Source organism: Lolium perenne, chromosome 5, assembly GCF_019359855.2.
Source record: "Lolium perenne isolate Kyuss_39 chromosome 5, Kyuss_2.0, whole genome shotgun sequence".
In the NCBI taxonomy this organism is placed as follows: Eukaryota; Viridiplantae; Streptophyta; class Magnoliopsida; order Poales; family Poaceae; genus Lolium; species Lolium perenne.
The window spans coordinates 169,297,424-169,309,629 of NC_067248.2; the positions used below are offsets into that span (position 1 = coordinate 169,297,424).

Sequence of the window (12,206 nt, forward strand, 5' to 3'; positions counted from 1 at the left end):
TAGGTCAAACACGAAATTTTTGGAGAAAATATCAATATATTCAATACTAAATCAAAGTAATGATATCTCTCATGAAATATATTTTCCTAGCATATTCACTGTGTACTAGAGATGTTGACATCTCTTTACATAAACCATGACAAAACTAAATAGCATCTGTCTTAAGACAAGAGAAACTGGCCTTGCGTATATATACATGGCGAGAGTAGTTTCCATGAAAATGAAACTGCCGCAACTTGGTTGTCATCCGCTTGCTTCTCCATGGTCCAATCTGGCTAATTGCACACGGTGGTTGTCCTAAAACACAGCTCGGACATCCGTCTAAACTATGCACATTAGCGAAAACCGCACGAAACATGCTCATGGATCGACTCAAGGTACGAACCTAATATCATTACACGGAGAACCTAATTAAGAGTCTCTGAATTTCCTTGATCCTGCTGGCTCCGCGTGCATGTTCTAAGTAAACATCCGCAAGTGTGCAGATGATACAACTACCAAGGCGCAATTTTGCTTGATCTGACTATCGAAATAAAATTCAAAATACATCAAGTCAAGTCAGTTACGTGTAGAATTTGGTCGTATACGTCGTTGCTGATCATTTATTGGCACGCAGAAAATTAAGAAGTAAACAATCTTAGTACGTTAATTTTAAACGACATTGTACCTAATTCGTTGGAGAAGAAGCAGACAAACGTCGTTGCTTCAATGTTCTGGGCGCTGTCACAGAAACTACCCTACTACCTAACCTAATCGTACAGTAAACATTTGTATTTATGTACGGACTAGATTTGGCTGGATCAGACAAAAGGGGCGACAGGCTGCAGGTGTTACATAGAAGTCGCATGCAGACCGCGTGAGGTCGATGCAGCCTGAGTCATATTGTCGAGGCTAACCAGTAGCCACCACAATTGGGGTTAGGGTTGTAGAAAACCTCCATGATGCTGCTTTTTTGAAGGAAAAAAAGTCTACGCTAACACTGACAAAAAAACACTGATTTTTACCTGGACGCTCGTAAAGTGCGTTTCTGACAAGTGGGGCCCAAAGTTATGATGATGTGGCACCGAACAGTCAGCTCCCGACCGCCGTGAGCGGCCCTTGACGGCATGCACCTGTCTGAACCAAACCCGTTCGGACAGGGATCAGTCCATCACTTCTCTCACCCCTCCCCTCTCGCGTCGACATGGATCCCGATGGCGGTGGCGGCGTAGATAATGTTCGCGGCGGAGACCCAACCTTCGCTGGAGATGGCCGAGAGGGCGATGGAGGCGCTGAAGGCGGGGAAGGTTTGTTTGACGGCGTCGACTATTGCGGAAGCTCGAGCTCCATTGCGCCGGAGTCGATGTTTCAGAGGTTGGCCGTGGCGTTGGCCGAGGTCTGGAAGGCCAATCCACACAGTCATCGCTTCACCAGTTAGCTCGGCGGTGTTGAGTAAGTCTATCCCAATTGAATTTGTACTGTATCTCGATATAGATTTGCTTGCTAGGGTTTGCGATTTCATTAGCTGATCAATTTTACAATTTGTTGCAAATAAATGTAGATTGGATGATATGATACTTGGGACATCAGATTTCACTTTGATGGCATTGATAATTTGGAAAGGACATTAGGCAGATCAGACATCACATATATGATTATGTTATCATTAATCAAGCAGTTCGATATGGGATTCAAGATAAGATGAACTATGTGAAGCAGGAGGGAAGAGGAGTGCCTGGGATGTCAGTGATTGATTGGCATGTCAAAGGTGACTGAAAATGGTGCAACTATATGAGCACAAAGCAGTGCATTTCAATCACTATGGTCAGAGCCAACTCACAGCTCGGTGCATATATTAACAGGCCATCAACTGAAGCTCAAGTTCCAATTTGAGAGATAGGGGAGCCTGTAGTTTATTCTGTTGATCCATGAAGGAGTGTTATTTAATAGTCAAGAAACTGAAATAAATTCAGACTATTTTCTTTTGTGTAACCATCTTTTTCTGTACAATAAAGCAGATACAAAAAAAGATTTTTGCTACAGTAAACATTTGTCGAATTGGGGGGCAGAATGGACACGTGTTGGAGGCGACGCCGAGAGCCCTTCCCAAACATGATCACGCGCAATTCGACTCCGACTCCGACTCCAATTCGTACGTACGTCGAGAGGGCTTCCCAAAGACCCAAACATGTTACGCGCAATTCGAGTCCGTCTCCAGTTTGTACGCACACGGAGATGGCGTGCCGCTGGCTCTATATATTTGGAAGGAAACCAGGAACAGCAATGCATCCACCGATCTCTCGCTCGCACCCACCTTCGAGGCTTCGACGTACTCAACCATGGACGACGCCGCCGTGGCCACGGCCTCCGCCAACTGCCGCTGCAGCCGCATGGTCTACGTCGGCAACATCGCCTTCAACGCCACCGAGGAGGAGGCCCGCGACGCCTGCGAGCTGATCGGCGCCGTCCTCTCCATGCGCCTCGCCACCGACGCCGCCACCGGCAAGCGCAAGGGCTACGCCTTCGTGGAGTACGCCGACGACGCGACGGCGCAGAGCGCCTGCCGCAACCTGCAGGGCCACCTCCTCCGCGGCCGGCCGCTGCGGGTGGGTCTCGCCGACAGCGACCGGGCGCGCCGGCGCAAGGCAGAGCACGAGCCGGTCGGGCTGGAGGACGCCATCCACGCCGCATCACTCGTCTCCGGGCGCCCGCCTGCGCCCTCCATCACGCGGCTGCTGGCGACCGCGAGCAGGCACCATCTGCGAGAGACGTTCGAGAGCATGGGTGCTGAGGCCTGCAAGGCTCTCAAGGAGCAGGTCCCTGGGCTGGCGGAGGCGATGGAGCAGGTGCAGCATCTGCTCGACATGGCGGCCGCGGATGACGCCGCCGAGGAGGCAAGGAGGAAGAAGCGGGCGGCGAGCGCCGCTGAAGAGTCTGATGATCAGCGCGCGAAGCTGAGGAAGGTGGAAGATGGCGGGAAGGCTGCGGTCCGCCCAATACTACCCTGCTTCTGACGACCATGCGGAGGAACCAGAAAGTGCATGATCACCATCGATCTGTAGTTGCCCTAAATCGTGTTCTTTGTTGTTCTTTCCTTACTAGTTCTTGAACTGATAGATCAGGCGAAACAAGCCTCTTGTACTACTGTATATCTCGTATGAAAATGAAAAATTCCTGTTGTTCTTTCATTTTCAGTTATTTCTATGTTAGATTCTTTTGTTGCTGCCTTCAAATAACACATGTATGATGTATCTTCACTTTCTTTGGATGTTCTATACAAACAATAACAGGTGTTAAGTTGGATTTTGATCCGGATTTTTGTTGCACCTAGCAAATCTTGTTTGTGACTTGTGAGTGATCAATGCATGGCCACTGGGAATCTAGAATGTTCTCTGTGCTTGTTGGGAGTCCATTGTGATTTTATTCAATGCATCCATTTAGAACCTAGAGCTACTCGATGAATTTGAGACCAAAAGTTCATGGGTGATTCATATCTTTCTTGCCATTCACTAGTAGAAGCCGGTAACTGAAACAACCTAACATGGTAGAAGCTTGGTATCCTGTGACCGTTGTGATGTAGCGGCAGTAAAAGGGCCAACATATAGGGATGTTGGAGCAGCTAAAACGGCCATGATGATTACATAAATAAATCTTAGAAACAAAGCATAATGTGCGAATTTGACAGACGAGTTGACAGCAATAGGATGTGGCATTTCACCTATTATTAGATTAGTAATTAAAATTACTAATCCCTGCTTCTGACGATCCTACGGAGGACCCAGCTAGTGCATGATCACCATCGATCTGTAGTTGCCCTACTTCCTGTTCTTTGTTGTTGTTTCCTACTACTAATAAATGAACTGATACATCAGGCGAAACAAGCTTCTTGCACTACTGTATATCTCATATGAAAATGAAAAATTCTCGGTGTTCAAGCTTTCATTTTAGTTATTTCTATTTTTTTGAACATCATTTTAGTTATTTCTTTGTTAGATACTTTTGCTACTGCTGTCAGATAACACATGTACCATCAATTTAGAGCCTAGAGCTACACGGGGAATTTGAGACCGAATATTCCTGGGTGATTTGCATCTTTCTTAAGGAGATCTATGTCCGAGATCTGTTCACTAGTAGAAACCCGTTACAGAAAACAACTTTTTTTTGAGGGAAAGCCACCACAAAAAAACCAAGATTATTAGGAAAAGCTTTGAAGCGAGGAATAATTTAGAATTTTGAAACACAAATTGTGAAAATAAGACAGCTAGAGGATGCTGTATTTCATCGTCTTATTATATTAGTAATTAAAATTGTTCTCTGTTGGGGCCAAGATTACATGTCAAGTAGCACTATTACTCAAGAGGATAAATACTCTGTTATCTCACCCCGGACTTTCTTGCTATTATAGTACTATGGTAGATTACCACAGCAAAATCATTCCACACTAAATCTATATGGTTTCTAGTTACAATCACCAAAATAGCCAACCCCGGAGCATCCACATCAAAAAACTGCACGCACCATTACTGCTGCTTGAAAGAAAAAAAAAAAAAAGTAGCTCACTGCAGAGTGTTCTTGAAAGCAGAAACTAGTCTTGGCGATAACAGCAGGAAGAAAGCCAAGACAGAGCCGAAGAACATCTTCGTCAGGTAATGCCTCATGTCCATGTCAGAGTCGGTACCCTTGACCTTTCTGGTTGTCAACGCGGAAGCAGAGGGAAGGGCTTCAACAACAGCATCTGCGAGGTCCGAGATGAAGGATGAGGTGCATCCAAGAGCTGGAACCCTGCCCCAGTTCTCAATGCCTGACTCTAGAGCCAACTCTCTGTACTCCATGTCGATTTCTTCCAGTGTCTCAATATGCTCACTCACAAAGCTGAATTTTATATTAGTAAATGACGTAAGCGATAGTCGAAAGAGTGGCACAGAGCGAACAAATAAGTATGGCGACTGAAAGACAATAATATACTACTCCCCTCCGATCCATAATAAGTGTTGTGGTTTTAGTTCATTTTTGGTCAAATTTGAACTAAAACCACAACACTTATTATGGATCGGAGGGAGTATTAAAAGAGTATGACATAAAGATGCAGCCTCAAGTTAGATATCAAAAGATCCTAACAGAATATATCAGATAATCATTATCCTGATGTGTAAAACGTACTGTGCAAAATACTCCACCTCTCCCAAAATGTAAGCCATATTTTGACTTGTTAAGATTAAGTCTTTGACCAACAATCACTCAATTACTATGTGGTTTCTATGATATAAAATCGTAATCATAAGTATACTGGACCATTAAGATTGACAAGATTGTGCAAGTGACAACAATGTAAGGAGCACACAGGTACATGATGACCAAGTTGAGGTAAATGAAGATATGGAGCTAGCCATAGAGATTGATAATGGCATTATACTACAAGGCATAAACTAATATATGCAGTTGAGTTGGTTTAGGTGTGAACAGAGGGCCTAATAACCAAAAATACATAAAGGCGCATAGAAAACCATTCTTGAGGAAAATACTGGAACTAATATATGCACTTCAAAGTGGTTCAGGTGTATACAGAAAGAGATACATAAAATTGGTAAAGCATAATTGTAAATTTGAAGATTACCTTACTGGAACAGCAAGGAGACTCTTTACACCCTTCTGACCAAGTTCCACTAAAACTTCATCAGTATAAGGCTTAAGCCACTGAATTGGTCCCACGCGACTCTGCCATATGTGTGGAAAGGTTAATGCAGGAGTATTCAATAAAAGGAAAAATAACACAACTGTATGATGTTCAACCATGTAGATTTGTAGAGTAAGATGGAAACAATTCGGTTTCTAGTTTCGAAGTACAGAGGATAAATTAAATATTCATGGAATTTCCTAAACAAATGCATTCATAACTCGAAACAGTGATTAACAACATAAGTGTTTATTTGTTCCTGTATGATTGTACCTGGTAAGCCAAAGTATGGTTATTCAATGTTCCTCTAGATTTCAGTTCCTCCATGATCAAAGCAATGCAGTCCTCCATCTGATCTCTGTACGGATCTCCGGCATCTGTAACATAAGTAAGTGGTACTCCATGTGCACTGAAGAATATCATAACCTGTGAATTATGAGACAATGTCAGAGGGACATCACAGTCTGTTTGTTAATTATTTAATAAGAAATGGTAGTGCCTGCGTTGCACTTAAAAAATAAATCATTTCAGATATCAACATACTCTTCATGTGCAGTAGTATTCATAAGTTCATAGAAGTAACACAGCATAAAATATCACAGGAGTATCTTTTACGAGAAATCTACTTCTATAGTTTCCATGTGCTCAATCACAGATCTACCTTTTGTAGCTACTACCGGTAAAATCTAACCAATTAACTGGAAATATTGTACAATGGTATCTACTAAGAAAGTTACAGTGATCTCATAGACTGCCAGTATTATTTCGGTGATTACTTTATCAGGATACTGCATCTTTCTCTTTCCAGGTCATTTTTAAGGTGCCCAGCATACTTCAGTATTCAGTATTCACAAAAGTAAGTGTCATGATACGCTAGTAGCACATTCAATATGCACTCTCTAGTACAATTTCATAGTTATTTCCTCATTTTGAATGAGTACTGGCACAGTGGCAGCATAATGCATTATAGCACCCTCTCAAAAGTGGGCTAATGGTTATGCAGAGATTGTAGATACAAACACATCATATGATTTAATTACTTATTTCTGCCCAGACTCCAGAGTTAGGTGCCTGTAATGGGTAAAAATACAAAACCACAGGCCCGAGTGAATTTCTATACTAAAGAATGTACAGCACATCAAATGGCTAAGCCGCAAGTTTTGCAAGTATTCTTACAGCTCAACAACTACACAAAATATATGAATTTTAAGAGAAAACCAGAAGCAAAACATGCAAAAGAAATGTGCAAACCTCTTCAGGATTTGAAAAAACTGTTAATTCCTTCTCAATTAAGTCCGCCATTGATTTCACATAGCCCTCCCGCTGGTACCATGATTCAATAATGGAAATCGGCAAACCAGCAAAAAATGCATCTTCCCTGCACGGATGATGCCGTATTAGAATTTCATGTTCTAAATAATCCGAAAGAAGATATTTCATAAGATAAGGCAATCCCATACTTGACAATGTTTTGGAGAACGCGGATGCTTGACCCGCTTGTCGATATGGAGTACTGAGGGTATAGTGGAAGAACCACAAGCTTCGTAATTTTATCCTTCTTGATCTATCATCAATCAAAAGAGTAAAAGACCAGTAATGCCTCAGTTAAAAACTTGGAATCAATTAGATAAAACCAAAATACAAAAGGATTATCCCTGAAAAAGAATGTTGCAAAGTGTATGACCAAATTCATAGTCAAATTCAAGAAAGTAAAATACAGTTATATAAATTGAATATTAAAAGCATGGCTAAAACAAGATTTCAAAGCTAGAATAACGGTATCTATTAACTACCATGGATGAATAATTAAACAAAAAACCAAGAAACTATAAAGGATTTAAAGGCACTTAAATTGATGAGGGGGGAGTTTTAACCTGATCGAAGGCTTCTTCGGTGAACGGGTACCAATACCGCATTCCAACATATATATCTGCTTCCAAATTCTTCTCTTTTAGTGCAATCTTCAAAGCATTCGCCTGAAAATTAAATTAATTCAGTTAAGATGCATTAAATCCCTGCTAATATAACAAGTAATACTGAAATGAGATGTAACTGTGAATCTGTGATGGAAGTTGCATAGTTTAACTGGTTTCTGACAAAGTTGTGAAGTCACAACTAATATTAGTTTAACACAAAAAAAAAAGTCACTGGTGAACTTTTACCTGCTCATCGGTAATTCTCCGCAGAGGTGATCCACCACCAATTGAAGCATACGCCTCTTTACTCTTAGGAGCTCTAAGAGTAGAGATAAGTTTGGCCAGTGGTCTTTGGAGAAATCTGAACAGCCTAGGGAGTCGAATGATATCCTGGGTAGTAAAAAGTAAGTCAAGAGGATACCTTGTTTAAGTACCGAACTGAAAAGTACAGAAATTATAAAATAATTAAGAAACAGATAGAGCAATGTGATTCACATTAGGATATCTACCGTGCGAAGAATGACCAGACGACATGGCTAGGGATACACAAGAGACCATAGACTAGGATGATGAACTTTACACGGTACAGAAATACTTCCTTATATAAACTAATCCATAATTGATGCATGGCTATCCCTTATACAGCTTGTTTGGGTACATTGTGGTCTAATCTCTATATCTAGAGAAGTTAATCTCTAGATATGGACTCAAATGCATTCTAATTAGAAGCGAAGAGGTCTAATCCTACTCCCACCCAACGAACCCTGATAGGGACGACATGACCCCTCCGAAGAGAAAATCTCTATGTCTAGAGAAGTTAATCTCTACTGGAAGGATTATATCTCCAAGGGAATAAACCTGACTACCAAAGAAATACAAGCATTGGCTACACATAATTAACAAGGTAAGGGTGAAGTTGCATTGGCAATCAAACTATGAGCATGTGGCACGGTCACTTACTGGATCAGCAAAGAGGTTGAACAAAAACGGCTGAACGTCGTTGAGGGTCTCTGGACCACCAAGATTAAACAGCAGTACTCCAACCTTTTCTTCAGCAGCATGTGCGGTTACGCCCTTGACATTTTCATCAAAAGTAGTGTATGCATCCGCAGCAGCGGCGGATCTCACAGCAAGACTGCGCTGATGTTTAAGCACTGGACCTCTGTGAACCAAGCTAGATGTTCCACTCGCTGACAACTGCAAATGTTTAGCCTTGGCGTGCAAGTCCTTTTGCTTGGCAGAACCAGCAAGATTCGTAGAACAGCCAGCTTTACCACATGACCTGTGAATGGCAGCACAATCAGGAAAGTCACAGAACAAAAACAAAATGTTGCTCTGTATTTCTTTCTCCAGGGTAAATGCCGTGTGAGTATAGGCTTCAGCACATGTCAAAAAAACTAGCAGAAGCTAGATCGATCTGAAAATGACAGTATGACCCAATATATTACAGATTCGCTTAGAGCATATCTACCAAGAGAGCAATTCTTTAAGCAGTATAACTTGTTAACTGATCAAGCATACCCTTTTTCTTTTGCAAATCAATTATTTTGCAGACCATTAGGAGTGGCAACTATTTGATCCATGAACCCATAATACTAGACTGTAATCCACTTCACATCATCTCGAATAAGACAGATGTGATTTTGATAGTGCAAACATGAACCTTACTCTGCAAATATGTGGAAATGCGTGGCGCCTGGGAGATGTTCACAGGCGCAAACAATCTATTATTGGTTCCAGGATTCGCTACAGGACTCTGAATCCGGAAAAAAGAAAGAAATTGCACCGTTTTTCCTTTTACAAAGTGTCGAGTTTTGTCTACACGATGGCATGGCATGGCAGGCGAATCGAATTTCCACAGAAAGAAATCGTTTTGCACTAGTTTACGACCGGATCATCAGAAATATTGCCGTGACTGCGACAGGCGCCCGAAATCAGTTGGCGCCAAAGGCCAAACCCCGCCGCCCAGATCAAGGAGGAAACATGATTCGACAAGAGGGATGGCGAGGAGCGATAGACGGTACTCACGTCACGGAGCCGAAGACCTTCCCCTGGCACCGGAGATCAAGAGCCCCGGAGCGGACGCACTCCATGGAGGAAAGCTTTCCCCGACAAGAGACGGCGCGGCGGAAAGGGGGGGATAGATCTGCGGACGCAGGTGAGGACGGGGAGGGATGGTTCCGAGTCCGAGGAATGGTGGACTGGCGCGTGCGTGCGTGGATCTGCCTGCCCTGCGCGCGCAGTGTCGTCTTCTTCTTCTTCCTCCTCCTCTCCACGACTCTCCCTTTCTTTCTTTCTGGAATAAAGGCAGCGAGCGAATCGGCAACTGCCCTCCCCTCGATGAATTCCTACGCCCACGATCGTCCACGTCCACGGAGACGGTAGGGCCCACTGGGACAGAGCGCGACACGACGTAGTGGTGCAGCCCAATAGGCACATTTTTTATATACGATGGGCCCTTATCCTTATTTATACTCCCTCCGGTAGGATTTAATCGACGGGGAGGAAGCCTATACGTGCATGTGATTAGGTCTGTACATGCGTCAATTAATTGAGATCAGACTAGTAGTACTTGAGAAGGTTGGGAGAGTCTCGAGTAGGAATAGGATCCGATCGCCTCGGCTCGTGGACATGGCAGCGGCGACGGCCTGAGATCGGTGGCGGGTGATGGTACCAAATTAGGAAACTGGAAAATTTTGTTGGGATCCAAACCTCCGCGGCATCGGGGACCTGGCGGCACGTGGTGCGAGGTTGCATCAGCATAGCCTTCTTCCCGCCTGGCACCAGGATGATGTTGTCCCGCTAGATGGGTGGAGGGAACCACCCCTTGTCCACCCTGCCGCACTCCACCACAACGACCTAATCAGATAACGAATCCGTGTAAGTGGCATGATCAAGAACTTTGGCAAGAGTTTTAGGAGTGTCAATGTGTTGAGCATCATCAAGAGCATGACCAAGATCACCATCAACAGCTTTGGCACTATCAATGGGGTAATCATCATCTAGAGCATAACCAAAACCATGATCAGCAGTTTGGCACTCTCAATGTGTTGATCATCATCCGGCACTATCAATGTGTTGATCATCATCTAGAGCATGATCAACGCCGTGATCAATAGCTTTGGCACTCGATCTCTTGCTCAATCTTGCCATAGCAATACCCAAGTGTACAACATTATTGTCCGGAACATTGCAAATTTTGTCCAAATTTTCTAAATTAGGGTGTGCAATCATATCACACCCCGATGATAACCCACAAGTATAGGGGATCGCAACAGTCTTCGAGGGAAGTAAAACCCAAATTTATTGATTCGACACAAGGGGAGGTAAAGAATACTTATAAGTCTTAACAACTGAGTTGTCAATTCACCGCACACTGAAAAGCACTAGTAACAGGGGTGATGTGAAAGCTTAGCCAGTAATATGAGAGCAATAGTAACAAGAATAACACAAGAAAAGAGCAAGAATACGAGGCAATGGCACCAGAAAATAGTTGATACTACTTCCAATGACATATAGAAACGAGTATATGATGATGAGAGATGGACCGGGGTTCCCCCAGCTATCTTCACTAGTGGTAACTCTCAAATAACAAGTGTTGGATGAACAAATTACAGTTGGGCAATTGATAGGATTGAAATAGCATTAAGACAGAACATCAAGATTATTAATCATGTAGGCATGTTTTCCATATATAGTCATACGTGCTCGCAATGAGAAACTTGCATAACATCTTTTGTCCTACCAGCCTTGGCGGGCCCGCCTCAAGGGAATCTACTGGCAATTAAGGTACTCCTTTTAATAGAGCACCGGAGCAAAGCATTAACACTTGGTGAAAACATGTGATCCTCATACCACAGCCTTCCCCTCCGGTTGTCCCAATTTCTGTCACTTTGGGGCCTCGGGTTCCGGACAGCAATATGTGCAAACAACTTGTAGATACAATCTAAGCAATAATTATAGAGCTTAAATCTAAGATCATGCCACTCGTGCACTAGTGACAAGCATTAAACACAACAAGATTGCAGCAACAATAACTTCACAAACTTTATAGATAGACTAATCATAATGTATCATCCATCGGATCCCAACAAACACAACACCGATTACATCAGATGGATCTCAATCATGTAAGGCAGCTCATGAGATCATTGTATTGAAGTACATGGGAGAGAGTACCAACTAGCTACTGCTAGAACCCGTAGTCCATGGGGGAACTACTCACGGAGCATGATGGAGGCGGTGGCGTCGATGAAGATGGCTTCCGGGGGCACATCCCCATCCCGGCGGCGTGCCGGAACAGAGGTTCTGTCCCCCGAAACGGAGTTTCGCGATGGCGGCGGCGCCCCTGGAGTCTTTCTGGAGTTTGGTCAATTTGTCTCGAGGTTTTAGGTCGCGAGGGGTCTTATAGGCGAAGAGGCGGCGCAAGGAGGCGCCTGGGGGGCCCACCCCATAGGGCGGCGCGCCCCCCTCTAGGCCGCGCCGGCCTATGGTCTGGGGGCCCCAGGCCTCCCCTCCGACTCTCATTCGGTGTCCTGGTCCGTCTCGGTGAATTATGATGTTTGGTCTTCCTTTCGTCAAATTCCAAGAATATTGCCCGAACAGCCTTTCTGGAACCAAAAATAGCAGAAAACAGG

At 43.7% G+C, this 12,206-nt stretch overlaps 2 protein-coding genes across 2 annotated transcripts; one reads left to right on the plus strand and one right to left on the minus strand.

Moving 5' to 3' along the window:
• The first annotated feature begins 2,287 nt into the window (after positions 1 to 2,287).
• On the plus strand, positions 2,288 to 3,194 carry LOC127304930 (cleavage stimulating factor 64-like). Its single transcript, XM_051335472.2, has one exon. The coding sequence runs from the start codon at positions 2,319 to 2,321 to the stop codon at positions 2,991 to 2,993; it is 675 nt and encodes a 224-aa protein (XP_051191432.1). The 5' UTR covers positions 2,288 to 2,318; the 3' UTR covers positions 2,994 to 3,194.
• A 1,054-nt stretch (positions 3,195 to 4,248) lies between these two features.
• On the minus strand, positions 4,249 to 9,873 carry LOC127300579 (ferrochelatase-2, chloroplastic). The gene is made up of 9 exons (XM_051330710.2): positions 9,598 to 9,873; positions 8,530 to 8,851; positions 7,816 to 7,959; positions 7,528 to 7,629; positions 7,114 to 7,217; positions 6,905 to 7,031; positions 5,927 to 6,079; positions 5,594 to 5,694; positions 4,249 to 4,851 (listed from the first exon to the last, which is right to left on the minus strand). The coding sequence occupies exons 1-9, from the start codon at positions 9,660 to 9,662 to the stop codon at positions 4,536 to 4,538; spliced, it is 1,434 nt and encodes a 477-aa protein (XP_051186670.1). The 5' UTR covers positions 9,663 to 9,873; the 3' UTR covers positions 4,249 to 4,535.
• Positions 9,874 to 12,206: the final 2,333 nt, after the last annotated feature.